General features: G+C 35.6%; 1 protein-coding gene across 1 annotated transcript in view; it reads left to right on the forward strand.

Annotated features, from left to right (window-relative positions):
- The window catches only part of TPP2 (tripeptidyl peptidase 2), a 133,374-nt gene that overhangs the window by 46,976 nt on the left and 68,774 nt on the right, over nucleotides 1-17,624 (forward strand). Inside the window, exons 9-16 of the mRNA XM_042782696.1 lie at nucleotides 1,452-1,579; nucleotides 3,182-3,281; nucleotides 8,550-8,698; nucleotides 10,787-10,902; nucleotides 11,622-11,790; nucleotides 12,458-12,615; nucleotides 13,301-13,377; nucleotides 16,674-16,780. Coding sequence (XP_042638630.1) covers nucleotides 1,452-1,579; nucleotides 3,182-3,281; nucleotides 8,550-8,698; nucleotides 10,787-10,902; nucleotides 11,622-11,790; nucleotides 12,458-12,615; nucleotides 13,301-13,377; nucleotides 16,674-16,780 — 1,004 coding nt within the window. The remainder of the gene's footprint in view (nucleotides 1-1,451; nucleotides 1,580-3,181; nucleotides 3,282-8,549; nucleotides 8,699-10,786; nucleotides 10,903-11,621; nucleotides 11,791-12,457; nucleotides 12,616-13,300; nucleotides 13,378-16,673; nucleotides 16,781-17,624) is intronic.

Here is a 17,624-nt window from a genome sequence, read left to right on the forward strand (position 1 = left end):
TTTTTTTCCCCATAGTAATGACTATTTGAAATTACTTAGATTGTTTTATTATTAATAAATTAATGAATAATATTAAATTATTTAGAGTTTTTACTTGATCATCTGTCTTCCCCATTCCCACCTTCAGGTCATTTACATGTGGTTTCTTAAGCTCTTTATATAAAATCCTGTTTAAATGGAAATTTTGCCAAGCAAAGTGCTGTAGCTTGCTGTTACCAGATAACTCATTTTCTCAGAAAATGGATATGAGATTTCTTGTGAAAGAGTCTTCTACTGTCTTTTTGACATATATCCTGTCACCATCAGTTATTTTCATTTTTTTAGTGTAATCTTGCCCTTCCTCTTCCTGTTTCATTATCTTATTTATCTAAGTGCATTTCTTCCTCTCCTTTGACTCTCTCTCTTTAGAGTCATCTTTCCTTTAGTAGTTCCATACTCAGATACTCACTTGTAGGACTTTGGAGTGTCCTTTGCCTGTGTACCTTCTTTATAAACCAAACCAAACTCACTGCCATCAAGTCAATTCCAAATCATAGTGAACCCTCTTGGGTTTTCAAGGCAGTAAATCTTTAGGGAAGTAGATTGTGCAGTCTTCCTTCCATAGAGTGGGTGGTGGGTTTGAACCACCAGCCTTCTGGTTACCAGTCAAATACCTTAGGCACTATGCCACCAGAGCTCCTTACCTTCTTTATATTGATTCCATTTTCTTCTTTATGATGTAATTTTATTTCCTTTAATTAATGATGCCAGTAAACTTTTCTCGTTTGTTGTCAGGCCCTGACCAGATTTCTTATGTTTTAAATTCTTACTCTGAGTTCTTCCTAGTGCCTTATCCTTCTCTTTTGTCGCTCTCTTGTCACAGAAGATATGCATTCTTTTTGTCAGCTGGTTTGTAATCACAGATACATGTATAAGAATCAACTAAAGAATCTTCTCTGAATACATTATTTTAAGTAGAATATGGGAAAAAAGTCTACCTATTGTTTTACTAATTAGTGACTGCTAATATTTTGGTATTTTCTTTCAATCCTTTTGTAGTATATTTTCCCACCTATATCCACTTTTGTATTGAGCATTTTTCCCACATTTAACCTTGCTTCATCATTCCTTCTCCCCATGAAAACTCAACTAAAGTGTATCACTTAGAATGGCTATATCGTGATCTGTCAATACTAGGCATACCACAACTTACTTAGCCAGACATTTGGACAATAGGTTGCTATTATGAACTCTTAGTGAACAGAGGCTGAGCGTTTATAGTTTGAGAATGTCCCATGCATGATTCTAATTCCCTCACCCTTATTTATAGCCACTGTTTAGTTCTACTACTTAGAACACGTTTTAGTTTATTTTTTTATGTAAACCATACTTGAGGAAATTTTCTCATTTTAGTACTGTTTTGTTGAAATGTTGAATAATTTCACGTGTTCAAAGAAATTCTCTCTTTTCAGGCGAATTTGTGAAGTAATTAATGAAGCAGTATGGAAGCATAATATTATATATGTCTCAAGTGCTGGAAATAATGGTCCATGCCTTTCTACAGTGGGTTGTCCAGGTGGAACTACATCAAGTGTGATAGGTTAGTTTCCTATGAAAAATAAGCAAACAAGCAAGCAAGCAAGCAAGCAAATAGTTAATCAAACGTTAATTGAATCTCTACTATGTGCTAGACATTTTAGACTTTAAGTATGCCCCCAGGAAGCTTAAAATCTAATAAGAGAGCTGAGTTATCTAGAATTTAAAGTAAGAGGTTTAACAGAAGTATAGATGAAGTGCTGTGGAATCACACAAGCACAATTATTTTTGACTTAAATTTGAATCAAACATTTATGGAAGAGGTGTAGGAATGAGGGTTTCACTAGATATAAAGAATAAGAGAAGAGCTTACCAAATTAAGTGTGAACAACAGTACCTAATATTTGTGAACAACAATGCTTAATTTTTTAATTATTTCTTATTACTGGGTTCACTAAAACTTTTACACTGAATTTTTCAAAGTACTTTTAATTTTGTGTGGCAATATTCTGGGAGCTCTAGTGGCACAGTGCCTAAGGCATTTGACTGCTAACCAGAAAGCTGGCAGTTCAAACCCACTAGTCACTCCTTGGAAGGAAGACTGGGCAATCTACTTCTGCAGAGATAACGCCTCAGAAACCCAAGGAGGTGTCGCTGTGAGTCAGAATTGACTCAACAGCAGTGAGGTTTTTTTTTTTTTTTTTATGGCAGCATTCTTAGCCTAAATCCACGTAACTCACAAGTGGTTCATTTAGATTTCTATTCTGAAGATGTGTGTATTATAAAGAAGCATTCAGAATTAAGAACTTAAAAAACTGGATTTTAAGTCTTGTCTCTGTCGGTCACTGTGTGTGTTAACTAAATTTTTTTTAGCTTCTCTGAGTGCTGTTTCCAAATGACTAAAATGAAAGGACTTGTTTAATCTCTATACTTTATGATTTTATAGTCTAACTAGGCAGTATTTGCATGTTTATCTAGTCCACTGTAGCATGTTATATTTATTATTTACTTATTAAATTATAACCATTTTTTTAAAAGGTAGAGTTACTGTCTGCTATTTTGTTTGAAATTTTTACCTCTATTTATGAGGAGCTCTGGTAGCATAGTGGCTCAGGCACTTGACTGCTAACCAGAAGGCTGGCGGTTCAAACCCACTAGCCACTCCTCGGAAGGATGGTTGGGCAATCTACTTCCGTAGTGATACTGCCTCGGAAACCGAAGGAGGGGTCCCTATGAGTCGGGTCCGACTCAACTGCACATAACAACAACAAAAACAACATGAAATTTATGGGTAGAATTTTGAGTACCGCGATCATTTAAAAAATGGAGGCCAGCTAATTCCTTTATTTTTCTAAAGTTAAAGTTATGTTGTTCAGTTTAAAACACACTTTCTCTTACACATACATACGTGTTTAGGTACATTATTACATTTAATCCAAATAATATTCCTACATGATAAATATTTTATATTCGTAAGTAATACACCTAGTATATAATGCATAGTATTTGTTAATATATTTTCTTATCATTCCATATTCCAAAAGATAACTGAGGTATAGGGAAATTAAGTGATTTACCTAAGGTCACACAGCTAAGGTACTGATGGATTTAGAATTAGGATCCTTATTTTGTTTCTTTTGGTTAAATGATGAAATCCATTCTACAGGTGTTGGTGCTTATGTTTCTCCTGATATGATGGTTGCTGAGTATTCTCTGAGAGAGAAATTACCTGCAAATCAATATACTTGGTCTTCTAGAGGCCCAAGGTTGGTTGAAATAGTGCATGAGACAGTTATATATATTTAGTTAAACTTTTTACATCATTGGGAGGGGTAGAGTTTTAGATAATTTTACCAGTTCTTTCTTTACCAGCCCTTTACCAGTTCAGATAATAAAGAAATAAAATATAGTTATTTTGTTGTTTGATGAATGACATAACTATTTAGAGTAAATTGTTAACCTGTATATCCATAAGCTTTCATTTATGAGGTCTAAATTAAAAACTAAGGACTTGGTTTTCTTCAGAAAGTAATGGAAGCTTTCTTTTATTGAAATTTAAAGTTTAGTGAAAACTCGTTCTTCCTTGAGCTTTTGTAAAGTATCACAGTTACAGCTTCTGCATACCTATGTATGATCTTGAGTGAGATCCTGAGTAGACAATAAGCTCTAATTCCTCCCTTTACCTCTTTGGAGTTAATTTGTAAAGAGAATAGACATTGAATTCAGTTCAGCAAACATCTTAGTGCCAGCAGTGGGCAAGGCATAAATGAACAGGTTGTGACCTGATTTCAAAATGCTGCATTAGAACAGTGAGAATACAAAGATGGGCAGACCTTTCTTTTTAAGTGGAAACTTTCATGGAGGAGATGGTATAAGAATTGGCTTTGAAGGAAGGATAGAATTTTTTTGAGGGACAGAAAATAAGGGAGTTCTATGTGCCAAAAGTACCATGGGCCCAAAGGTAATCAAATTTTAGTGTAAGGTTTTAGGGAAATAACTAGTAGTTGGTTTATTTGAAATATAAAATATAAACCCCAAAAACCATTGCCATTGAGTCCATTCTGACTCACAGCTATCCTATAAGACAGAGTGGAATGACTATATAGGGTTTCCAAGGCTATAAATATTCACAGGAGCAAACTGCCACATCATTGTCCTTCAGAAAGTCTAGTGGGTTTAAACTGCCAAGCTTTTGATTAGCAGCCAGGTGCTTTAGCCATGAGCCACCAGGGGTCCTATAAAGTACATAGTGGAGTATTGGAAGATAAAGTCCCTGGGTAGCATTAGTGATTTATGCTTGGCTATTCATGTAAAAGTTGGTGGTTCAGACCCATCCATTAGCATCTTGGAAGAAAGGCCTAGTGATCTATTTCCATAAAGACTGTTTGTTGTTAGTTGTTATTGAATCAGTTCTAACTCATATAGACCCTATATGTGCAGAATAGAACTGCTCCACAAGGTTTACAAGGCTGTGACTTGAAAGCAGATTGCCAGGCTTATCTTGCAAGGTGCCTCTGGGTGAGTTCAAAGCACCAACTTCTCTACTAGTACTTGAGCGCTTAACCATTTGAGCCACCCAGGAACTCCTCCATAAAGATGGCAATCATGAAAGCCCTATGGAGCAATTCTACTCTGTAACACATGGGGTTGCCAAGAGTCAGAATTAACTCACTGGCAACAGATTTGATTTTTGTTTTTGTTTATTAGAAGAGAAGCTTAGACATATTCTTTGGGATCACATCACATATAATTATGCTAAATTTAATTCTTCAAGTTAATTAATTGTCCTAGTCTTCCCTAGGTAACTTCTTCTTTTAAAACAATAAAATAAGTAAATTTATTTCAGTACTTTATTATAACTCTATTTATTATTGAAAACAATCAGGGTATGGATCTCACATAGGTCAGTAAGCCTTGCCGTACACCATCACTATACATTAAGGGAGCTCTGGTGGTGTAGTGAGGTGCTCTGGTGGCATAATGGGTAAGGCATTTGGCTGCTAACCAGACGGTTGGTAGTTCAAACCCATCTGCTGCTCTATGGAAGAAAGATGAGGCAATCTACTTCTGTAAAGATTTATAGCCTTGGAAACCTGATGGAGGTTTCTATGAGTCGTAATGGGAGCTCTGGTAGCGTAGTGCCTAAAGCTCTTGACTGCTAACCAGAAAGCTGGCAGTTCAAACCCACCAACCACTCCTCGGAAGGAAGGTTGGACAATCTACTTGCACAGTGATAACACCTCAGAAACCGAAGGAGGGGTCGCTATGAGTCGGGTCTACTCAATGGCACATAACAATAACATGAGTCGTAATTGACTCAGTGGCAGTGGATTTGGTTTAAGTTTTTTGATGGTGTAGTAGCTAAGGCATTTAGCTGCTAACCAGATGGTCATCAGTTTGAACCCACCAGGCTCTTCATGGAAGAAAGATAAAGCAGTCTGTTTGTGTAAAGATGTACAGCCTTGGAAACCCAATGGGGGTCACTGTGAATCAGAATCTATTCCAACTCAGTGGAATTGAGTTTGGTTTGAGTATCACTGTGGATTACCTTCATCAACCCAATTAGCTGGCCTAGAATTCCATGTCAATGAATAATTAGATGTAAGAGTCAAAAACCAGCCTTTTGTTAATAAAAGGATTAGATTATTACATTTGTTAGTTCTTAAATTTATTACAAAATTTAATTTTATTGTCATTATAAAAATAAAGTATTAGAGTGTTTAAACTAGACTTTACCAATCTTACCTGCCCATGGAACACTTGAAGAATTATTTTAAGAAAACACCAAGAAATTAATGAATTTTGGAAGAAGTTTGTATTAAAGCAGAACAAATCAGTTCTTCTAAGAATTGATAGAATTTGAGAGTTAAAGTATCTTCCTGCTAACTGGAAGGCCAGTGGCCACTCCTTGAAAGAAAAGACCTGGTGATAGGCTCCCCTAAAGATTACAGCCAAGTAAACCCTATGGACAGTTCCAGTCTGTCATATACAGTCACTGTGAGATGGAATCAACTCAGCAGCACACAATTATTTAATGGAATATATGCTGTGGTACTAGGAGCTCTGGTGTGCAAATGCACAAGGCATTTGACTGCTAGCCAGAAGGCTGGCAGTTCAAACCCACCAGCCACTCCTCGGAAGGAAGGTGGACAATCTACTGCCATAGAGATATGCTGTAGTACTTTTTGGCAGGATTAACTGTCAGACATGTAATCTAGTTGACTTTCTGGTGTTTTTAAGTATGTCATAATTCTCAAAGATGATCAGATAATAGTATCTACATAAACATAGTTTGCATTTTATTACACCTACTCCTTACTTAATGGCTATCTTATTATCTGACACTTCACATTTACAACAGTAGTAAAAAAATCTATTTGTGCATTAATGATGTACCTCTGACAGTAAGGAAAGCCAAAGTGCAAGGTTATGTATCAGTTTGGCTGGGCCATGTTATGGCAGTTATGTAATGATGAAGTTTGCCAGTTACATAATAATGTGGTCATCCTCTGTTTTATGATCTGATGTGCTCATCTTCCATTTCTATATAATGCCTAATTTCACATAATGACCTAGCCTTTGGAACCTAACCGTGTTGGTAAGAGAGGAATGAGTGTATTTATTGTATTTTGGAAGCAAAATATTATTAGCTGCTTTTTTTTTTTTTTTTTATAAGAAAACAATTATTTACATTTTTATGGGACACTAGGGACACTATTTTTAAAACAAGTCCTTTGTGGTTATCTGCTTTAACAGTCTAGTGGGAAACTAATAGAGAGCAATAGTAAATAGTCAGTTGGAGTTAATAAAACATCTCTTTTTTTTTCTCTGTGATAAAATAATAAATGCTCATTATGCACATTGGTAAACAATATACACAGTACAAAGAAGAAAGTAAAAATTATCCTAAATTCCATCACCTGTGATATGTGCTGGTGGCATTTTGTGGAACATCCTTTTCTTTATTTTTCTGTGCATACATGGGCGATAACACTATTCAGGAACTTTTGTAACCTACTTTTGTCACTTAGTAATACAGTGTGAACATCTTTATGGGTTAACAAGTATTTAATATCTGTTTGAAGGTATTCAGTATGAGAAGTGCCGCCAACCCAGTACCATTTCAGGAGGAAGATATTATTTGCATTGCTTCCAGCTCTGTGTGAAAATGTGAAACCGAATTACCCTAGTATTCCTAGCCAGGACTAATAATAGTCCACTATTTGTGAGAAGAATGGTAGGAGGAGTTTAGCAGTCTCTGTGAGAAATTTGTGGCCACTATTCTAGAGATGCACAAATGGTTAGGCACTCAACTACTAACTAAAAGGTTGGTAGTTCAGACATACCCAGAGGCACCTTGGAGGGAAGTCCTGGTGGTCTGCTTCCAAAGGGGCCCAGCCATGAAAACACTATGGAGTGAAGTTCTACTCTTCACATATAGCATCACCATGAGTCAGGATCAACTCAACGTTAACTGGTTTCTTTTTTTTTTATTCTGGGGAGAAGTAAGTAATGTTCCATTATTTTATTCCTTTACTTGGAACAGAGCAGAGGATGTAGCTTGTGTTTGATGATGATGTGATGATAACACTAAGGCCTTTATCTCATTAGACGATGCTTAACTAAAGCCCTCACCTAGGAAATCCTATTAGAATATACTGTTAATACTGTAGCGACATGGCACATGAAATTAATCTGAATTGACATGTGCCTGAGTATAAAAAGGAGCTGTGGTGGTGTAGTGGGTAAGGCATTTGGCTGCTAACCAGAAGGTTGATAATTCAAACCCACCAGTTGCTTCACAGGAGGAAGATGAGGCAATCTACTTCCCTAAAGATTTACAGTGTTGGAAACCCATTGGGGGTTGCTGTGAGTCAGAATCGACTCAGTGGCAATAAGTTTGGTTGATTTCATAAGTATAAAATTTACATTGGATTTTGAGGACAGTACCAAAACAAAACTGTATACTAATTCACTTTATTTTTTTTCTATTGGTTACATGTTGAAGTGATAATATTTTGAATATGAAAAATAATTATTAAAATTAATTTTAACCAGTTTCTCATTACCTTTTTTAAAACGTGGCATGTAGAAAATTTTAAATTATGTATGTGGCTCACATTGTATTTCCTTTGGACACTGCTATATTAGACCTTAAAGAAAGAGAACAGCTTCTATTTTTTACAGACAAAAGAGAAATATCTTTCAAGGAATCTGAGCGAGATCCCTAAAATGATCGCAAAAGAATTGCATGTTGTTTATTTTCCATTTATGAATATACCTTTCCTATATAAGCCCAGATGCAGACACCCATTTAAAAGGAAATAAATATATTTATAATGTGGAAATAGAAGCTGTTGTGGACATTTTTTTCTGCAGTGATTTCTCCATAGTAATATTGCAATCATTATTATAATGATTGCAGATAGTCCATAATATTGTAGTATAATGTATTTGACTAGTGTGCTTTTTGTGAATGCATATGCCATCCAATTTTCATCATCCTAAGCAAACTTTTATGGCTTTATGTTTAGTGCTGATGGGGCCCTTGGAGTGAGTATTAGTGCTCCAGGAGGGGCCATTGCTTCTGTTCCGAACTGGACATTACGAGGAACTCAGCTAATGAATGGGACATCTATGTCTTCCCCTAATGCATGTGGAGGCATTGCCCTTATACTGTCAGGTAAGAACACTGGTTGTTATTATATATGGTTTACTTTATTACTGTTGTTTTAAAATTTCAAATAAAGTGACAATGGATTTTTTTTTACTACTCCACATGTATTTCAATGGCATTTTAATTACCTTTCTTAATAAGATAGAAATAGGTTTATAAAACAGCTTTTGAATATTAGTCTATAATTTACCTTAGTCTTGCTTCTAAAATCTATGAATTCCTTTAAGATTTGGTAAGGAGGTGTTAAGTATCTAAACATTCTTAAGATTTCTAGCATAAAATAAAATCAGGTAGTAGCCATAAAGAACAGTTGGATAAATTTTCTCACCTTAGTGCAGATAGAGGGAGCTCTGGTAGTGTAGTGCCTAAAGCACTTGGCTGCTAACCAGAAGGCTGGCGGTTCAAACCCACCACCCACTCCTCAGAAGGAAGATGGGGCAATCTACTTCTGTAGTGATACTGCCTCGGAAACCCACACTCAATGGCACATAACAACAACAGTGCAGATAGATGTTTTGTTTTCTGAAGTTCTCATGGGGAGAAAATTTGGTAGAATTCGTAGTCCTGGGATCAAAGTAAAGTTTAAGGTAAAAAATAATTTATATGTTTAATTATTGATATGTTGAATATATTTAATTTAGTCAACAAATAAATTTATTGGTTGTCTACTGTTACTGACTAGGAAGCATTATTTTAGCTATGGGGCTAAATTCATGAGTAAAACATCAAAAATAGTTGTTCATGTGGAGTTTATATTACATTGGGGAGAGAGAACAAAATAAAACGTAGTTATTATTACATGTTAAAGTTGATGAATGCTTGGAACAAAATGAAGCAGAGAAGTCATGATTTCTGGGGGGTAGTTTTAGGAGGGTTATATTATTAAGTAGGGTGACACCTGAGTTGACTAGGACTCAACGTTAGGATAGCCAGGCTGTTATATGTATCACACCTGAGAAACGGCCCCTTCTATTAAGGTCTCCTCTCTCCTTCCCTACTACCTTAGTTCATACCTTATCTGACTATTATTATATCAGTCTCTCTTGTCTACCAAATGTCTCCCTGATGTAGCCCATCTGCACTCACCAGAGAGCTTCTGAACACAAACAGTACTTACTTACTTATTTTCAATCTTTGGTCCATACTTTATTACTTACCAAATTCCATCCGAACTCTAAGGATGGAAACTCTTAGGATGGATCCTGCTGTTGACTCTCCACTCCAGTTCATCTTGCTTAGCCTAACCAAATACATCATGATCTCTGAGCATGCTGTTCTCTCTGCCTAGAATTCCATTCTGCCTGTTGTTGGCTGGGCAGTCTTCTACGTAGTTTTTCAGGTCCTCTATCAGTTCCTCTGATACAGCTTAGCCTCTTTGTTCTCTCACTGACAAAATCACAGACAGTATCATAATGTTTACTTGTTTGTTTCTAACAATGTCATAATGTTTCTATGTTTGATGTGCTCTGGAGAGGACACGAATGATATATTACTTTTTATCGCTAATAGTCAATATATATATAAATAAACATAAATTAGTGACCTCGATATCCTTTCTGTGGTACAGTTGTTCCCAACCTGGCTGTACCCTAGAATTTCATTTAGAATCATTTAATAAATACCTTTGGCTTGAATCAAGCCTCAAAGATTCTAATTTCATTCATCTTTGGTAACGCCTCAGAATCTCTTTTGTTTACTTGTTTTAAATTCCCCTGGTGTTTATAACCTGTAACTGGGTCGAAAATCACTCCCAGCAACCATATTGACCATCACTGTTTTAAAGAAAATGTCACTTCATCCTAGTTTCCACTATTCCATGTTAACATCTAGCTGCTGCTTCCATGTGCATTATTTCTTCATGGTCTGCATTAATACCATCGTATAACGGGGACTCAGTAATTTTTGTTGAATGAAATGTTTGTGCAATACGAACAGTTTGAGTTAGACTGTTTAATTTAGTTTTTTTTTTAAAAAAATGAGTGTTACAGTACAAAACATTAAAACTAGGCAATCTACATGTCAACTGTACGAATGGGAGAAAAAGGTTTTAGTGTGAGATGTTTCACACTGCTTTTGTGTTTTGTTTAATTTTAGGTCTGAAAGCTAATAATGTTAACTACACCGTTCATTCTGTCAGAAGAGCTCTAGAAAACACTGCAGTCAAGACTGACAATATAGAAGTATTTGCCCAAGGACATGGTATTATTCAGGTATTATTGCTTGAATAAAAAATGTGTTGTAAATCATTACGATATCTTAAGTATTACTGGATAATATTTCCTTTTATAAACCAAACCAAACCCACTGCCATCAAGGTAATTCCAACTCATAGCCACCCCCTCTGGGTTTCTGAGACAGTAAATCTTTATGGTAGATTGCCTGGTCTTTGTTCTGCAGAGTGGCTGGTGGGTTTGAACCACCAACCTTCTGATTAGCAGTCAAATGCCTTATGCGCTGCACCACCAGAGCTCCTTATTTCCTATTATAGCAAAGATTAATTTTATCCAAATTTTAGATTATATGGTCATTGAAGTCTCTTAACTGTAAGCATAGAGGATATAAAAACTAATTTGTAGTTCATCCATATTTGTTACACCAAATAAGTGCATGTTGAATGTGTAGAGGTTAGAAATTCAAGGCAAAGAGGTAGAGGGTAAAAACTGGTAAATCATAATGGTATATGGATCAATTCCTAAATTTGATCACTTGGGAATAACAGTATAAATAGGGAGAATGAAGGATGGGTCCTTTAGCTACTTGAGACTACTATTTTCTCTAAAAGGATAGAATTGCCAGTTGAGGTTACCATGTAGTGTAGAGAGGTAAGAATAAGAACAAACTTTCTGCTTGTGCTATAATTGAAAGTAAATTAATAGGTAATTTGCAATAAAAAATTTATACTATCTCACTGTTTATACTTTTCAATTAGGTTGATAAAGCCTATGACTACCTCATTCAGAATACATCATTTGCTAATAAACTGGGTTTTACTGTTACTGTTGGAAGTAACCGTGGCATCTACCTCAGAGATTCTATTCAAGTGGCTGCACCTTCAGATCATGGTGTTGGCATTGAGCCTATATTTCCAGAGAATACTGGTAAGTAAGAAACTGATAGTAAGCTGAAGCATTTAAATGTATGGTTTGAATAGATAGTATTTTAATAGAAAAGTTTTTGGGCTGATGTTCTAAAAAGAAAGCATGAATTGACATTCTTATTATTTTAAGGCTTATATTACAGACTTTGGGGAAAATGTGAGAGCAATTCGGGATTACAGTGGCAGTTCATTTAGTATCTAGAAACAATAGAATGGGCCTTTCTGTCCTAGGATTTTATTAAATTGTGGATAATAAAATATCAAATTCCTTTTCTTTTCCACTTTTACTACTTGAGTATAAGAAACACTCTTGGTTAGAGATAGGGAAGTAGAAGCAGTCAGGGTGAAATGCAGCTCAGTTGGGCTCAATTGCAGCTTGATTTCTGTCAACTTGTGTTATCTGCAGTAATGAAAAATATTCAGCTACAGCTCCTTATTTTAAGGGTGTAGCAATGTTTGGTAAAGTATAAATGGACTATAAGTATATGAAATATAAAGAGGATTGCCCTAACTGTTCTATTTAAGTTATGTTTTGAAAGCCCAAATATAGTGCATTTTAAATTGAGACGAAACTCAGTTGCTAAATTTTCCTAAGAGAATATAAAACTTTGCAAAATGAAAGAAAAGAAAAAAACTCTAATCTTTATTTTTGGTCTGTTTAATGCCAGAAAACACTGAAAAAATATCCCTTCAGCTTCATTTAGCTTTAACTTCAAATTCATCTTGGGTTCAGTGTCCTAGCCATTTGGAACTCATGAATCAATGTAGACATATAAACATACGTGTGGATCCTCGGGGCTTAAGAGAAGGATTGCACTATACAGAGGTATTATTAATTTTTACTTTCCTTACTCTTTAAAATGTTTGAAATTTTAAGGTGTCTAGCCAATTGTATTTATAGTATATTGCTTTCTTATTAAGGAACAATTCTACCTTTATACCTAACCTGATTTTACTGCTCTTCTGGTAGGTCTCTGCAGAATTAATACCTCTTTCATGAAGCAAAACCTCTTCCATTAGATATCCCTCTAATTTGGAATTTGTTTTAATTCAACTAAACTCAGGCTGCAGTTATTCTTTTTGTGCTCTGATAAAGAAAGCATGTTAAACCATCACTATAAATAAGCAGAGAATTCCCAGTAACATAACAGTATCTCTACTTAGAGTTGTTTAGAGCATTTAAGTTCAGTTGATTTTCAGTTAAAAGTAATTTAAATGCATTTATTTAAAAATTCTGTATTTGATGTAGTAGACCCATTTATTTTAATAATGTGAATTAATCAAGAGTTGTTATATTTCTTTAGACTCATTGCTTTTCATTATATGACTTGATATCAGGAAATTGATGTCAGCCTGTGCTTAGGACCTTTAAATTTTAAGATTGGATTAATTTCTTCTAGGAATAGATTAGACTCTTTGGGTTTTTTTGTTTGTTTGTTTGCTTGTTGCTGTTGTTTTTGACTTTTTAAAGTTTATTTACTAATACTAAGCCTTAATATTCCTTTTTCAAGGTATGTGGCTATGATATAGCATCCCCTAATGCAGGTCCTCTGTTTAGAGTTCCAATAACTGCAGTTATAGCAGCAAAGTAAGTAACAACTTATTAAGAGCTTACTGTTACATGTAATTTCTAATGGCTATATATGAAAGTGGAGCTCTGGTGGTGCTGGAGTTAGGGCATTGGACTACTAACCAGAAGGTCAGCAGTTCCAACCCTCCAGCTACTCCATGGGGAAAATAAGAGGCAGTCTGCTTCAATAAAGATTTACAGCCTTGGAAACCCTATTGGGTTCCCCGTGAGTCACATTCTACTCGATGGCAGTGGGTGGGTATATATGAAAGTAGTACAGACTTTTAAAGGATTATTGGCATTTGACTGCTAACCAGAAGGTTGGCAGCTCAAACCCACCAGTTGTTCTGCAGAAGGAAGATGGGGCAATATACTTCCTTAAAGACTTATTACCTTGGAAACCTTGGAAATAGGGGTCACTATGAGTCAGAATTGACTTGATGGCAGTGAGTTGGATTTGGTTTTTGGTTAGACTGGAACTAACTAACCTGGATCTAGTCTTAGTTCTGCTCCTAGCTTGAATTTTAAGGTGACAAGTAGTCAGTCATGCTATTCCTTGTTATTTGTGAGAATAACTGATTGCATTCTAGGTATACTTCTGCACTCCACTGAAACTGCTTTTTATCATGGTTACTAATGACCTGATTGCCCAACTCAGGGGATGTTTTAGCTTTCCTCTTGCCTGGTCCTTCTGTGATATTTGACAGTTTTATAGCATGCCCTTCTACCTCCATCTATTTTGTCTCCCTTGTCTTTGGGATTAGTATTTTCTCCTGGTTCTTGCACTTTTGTATTTTAGTCACCTATAGTTATTTTACTGTTGTCTCTTACTTCTCCACTTTGTCTACTACCCTGGAACAAGGAACTCAAATCTGATCATATTACTTCCTGCTTAAAATAATCACTGACACTCCAAAGTATCAAGTCTAAGCCCCTTAAAATAGCAAACAATGATTGGATCCTACAGAGTCTTGCTCCAGCCAGTGTTTCCTGTCATTGAAAACACCAAATTACACATTTGAACAAACTCCCTGATTCAGTAATTCCCTCCATATTATGTACGTTTCCACAACTGGTTCCTTTGCTTCAGTTTCCTGTCTCTAAATTAACAGCAGGCACAATTCTCGTCATCCCCAGGTGAAGTGAGTGCTGCCCTTGTATTTCATGGCATTTTTCACATGCCTCTCATATAGCTTTTAGCCAGTGTGTTCTGATTTTTTATTTGCTTCATTTGCCTAAACTCACTAAAGGCACAGGGGTTGTACCTTATGCCATGGAATTTGCTGTACAGTATATTCAAAACAAAAGCCAGTATTTTGTAAATGAAAGTATGAGTTGGGTTATGAAAATACTGAAAACACATAAAAAATTCTCAATGAACAGTTTCTGTTGTTACTTTAGTAAATATTAAATATGTAACAGGCCATAAGAAACACATAATGAAATTGAGGAGATAAAAAATGGTGTACCCCTGAAAAATTAAGAATGACCTGCTTAGTCATATATTCCTTAAAAGTCCAATAGAAATTAAGACAAGGCCATATATGTGTGTGTGTGTGTGTATATATATATATATATATATATATATATATATATGTATATGTAATAGTTTCCAGTACCATTTCTTATCTATCCAGAGCATATTACATTTAATATTTATAATCAGCAGCTCAAGAGATTGGATCAGAACCTTGGGGGGCAGTGAGTTTATGTTAATGAGGGAGGAATAATTCTGATAAGGAGGATGTGAATGGTTGCACAACTCAAAAGAATGTAATCAGTGTCACTAAACTGTACGCATAGAAACAGTTCAATTGGTATATGTTTTGCAACAACAACAAAATAATGCTTAGGGAAAAAAGGTATGGTTTTTATAAAAGTTAGCAAAATATTGAAAGCAACCAAACATAATTATGTTTGAGCATTCTCTGGGTTTCTGTTGATAGATTAGTGATGTTTGGATGACTGTCAAGATAAAGACAAACACAAATCATAAGTTATATTATATTTACTCTATAAATGTTCCTTTTCTTAGGATGAGAATGGTTGCACAACTCCAAGAATGTAATCAATGTAACTAACTTGTACGTGCAGAAACTGTTGAATTGACATATATTTTGCTATATATATGGTCAGCAACAACAAGAAGTTTTTTAAAAAATAAACAACAACAACAAAAAATATTTCTGGTCATTTTTCTTTCCCCACTAGATTGGAGCAAAAACTAAAACCAAACTTACCGCCATGAAGTCGATAACTACTCATGGCGACCCCCTTTGGGTTTCTGAGGTGGTAAATCTTTATGGAAGTAGATTGCCCAGTCTGCCTTCCACGGTGTGGCTGGTGGGTTTGAACCACTAGCCTTCCGGTTAACACTCATATGCCTTTGGCACTATACCACCAGAGCTCCTTGTCTAGGGCAAAGGACTGTGTTTTGTTCTTTGTTGTATCTCTGACTCCTAATGTAGTGTAGTGCCTCATATGTAGAAGGAACTCATTAAGTGTCGTGCTGACTAGAATTTTTCTCTTACATATACATTAGGCTTTGATATTGGGTGATTATAGATGTGACCTTTTTATTTCCTTGATTTCTTATGAAAATGGTATGAGAACAATTGGGCTTTCTTTACTGTTTTATTATGACGTAGGAGTGTTTTGAAACTACAAAAACCAAAACCAAACTCACTGCTGAGTAAGTCAGTTCCAACTCCTAGCGACCCCTTTAGGCTTCCAAAGCAGTAAATTTTTACAGAAGTAGATTGCCCAGTCTTCCTTCCATGGAGTAGCTGGTGGGTTTGAACCACCAGCCTTCTGATTAGCAGTCAGATGCCTTGGACATTATGCCATTAGAGCTCCTTTTGAAACTACAAAGGAGGTTTAATTTAATAATCAATTTCACAGTTATAACAGTGACCCAGAACATTACATTTGATTTTAATACTTAAGACTCAACTCTCATTCACATTTTGATAATTAGAAAATTCTGTGACTGTTCTAGTGTCCTTTAACAAAAAAGAGAGCACACACTTGTATGTGTATGTGTGTGTGTATGCCTTAAGATTTAAAAATAGGTAAAAAGAAAAAAAAAATCATCTATACTCTGCTATCTAAAAGTTATCTCTGCTAACATATTGCAAAAATGGGATAATATTGTACATTCTGTTTTATAACCAACTTTTAAGCGTCTCATTTCTTTTTAATAAACTATTTTTCTACATTTATTCAGTAAAATCTAGAGTACCAGTGGCTTATTATTTATAAAGCTATTTTTGTGAGATTATCACATTTAAAGATTTGTTTTTATTAATTTTCAGAGTAAATGAATCATCGCATTATGATGTAGCCTTTACAGATGTACATTTTAAACCTGGTCAAATTCGAAGGCATTTTATTGAGGTTCCTGAGGGTGCAACATGGGCTGGTAAGTATTAAAGTCTGTCTCAACCACTTGTCTTTGTGTTTATTCTATCTCTTTGATGATTGTTGTTGTTGTTATGTGCCGTCGAGTCGGCCCCGACTCACAGCGACCCCTCCTTGGGTTTCCGAGGCAGTATCACTACGGAAGTAGGATTGCCCAACCTTCCTTCCGAGGAGTGGCTGGTGGGTTTGAACCGCCAGCCGTCTGGTTAGCAGGCAAGTGTTAGCCACTGTGCTACCAAAGCTCCCCCTTGATGATTATGGCCACATAAAGTTGTTATTTTTGTAATACGTACTTTTCTCATAATAATATTATAGTTACCTTGTACTGAAGATTGGCTGTTATGTTCGAAAAATTTTTAAGATCTAGGACAGACCAATTGTCCGTTTGTCATATTGTGGTAGCTTTCATGTTGCTTTGAGGCTGGAGACTATACCACCAGTATTTCAAATACCAGCAGGGTCACCCATGGTGGACAGGCTTCAGTGGAGCTTCCAGACTAAGACAGACTCAGAAAAAAGGAAGGGGACATCTACTTCTCAAAGAATTAGATAGTGAAAACCTTATGAATAGCAATGAAATAATGTCTGATATATTATTGGAAAACTTTATAAATAACCATGAAATACTCTCTAATATAGTGCTGGAAGATGAGCACCTCAGATTAGGAGGTGCTCAAAATATGTCTGGGGAAGAGCTGTTTCCTAAAAGTAGAGTCTAATGATGTGAATGGAGTAAAGTTGTTGTTGTTATTTTTTAATTGTGATTTGGGTGAAGATTTACAGAGCAAATTCAATTTCCATACAGCAGTTCACATATACTTTGTCTCATGACATTGACCACAGTT

The sequence above is a fragment of the Orycteropus afer genome, unplaced genomic scaffold (assembly GCF_000298275.1).
Source record: "Orycteropus afer afer isolate SDZICR_OR568_19922 unplaced genomic scaffold, OryAfe1.0 scaffold00417, whole genome shotgun sequence".
NCBI classification, from domain to species: domain Eukaryota; kingdom Metazoa; phylum Chordata; class Mammalia; order Tubulidentata; family Orycteropodidae; genus Orycteropus; species Orycteropus afer.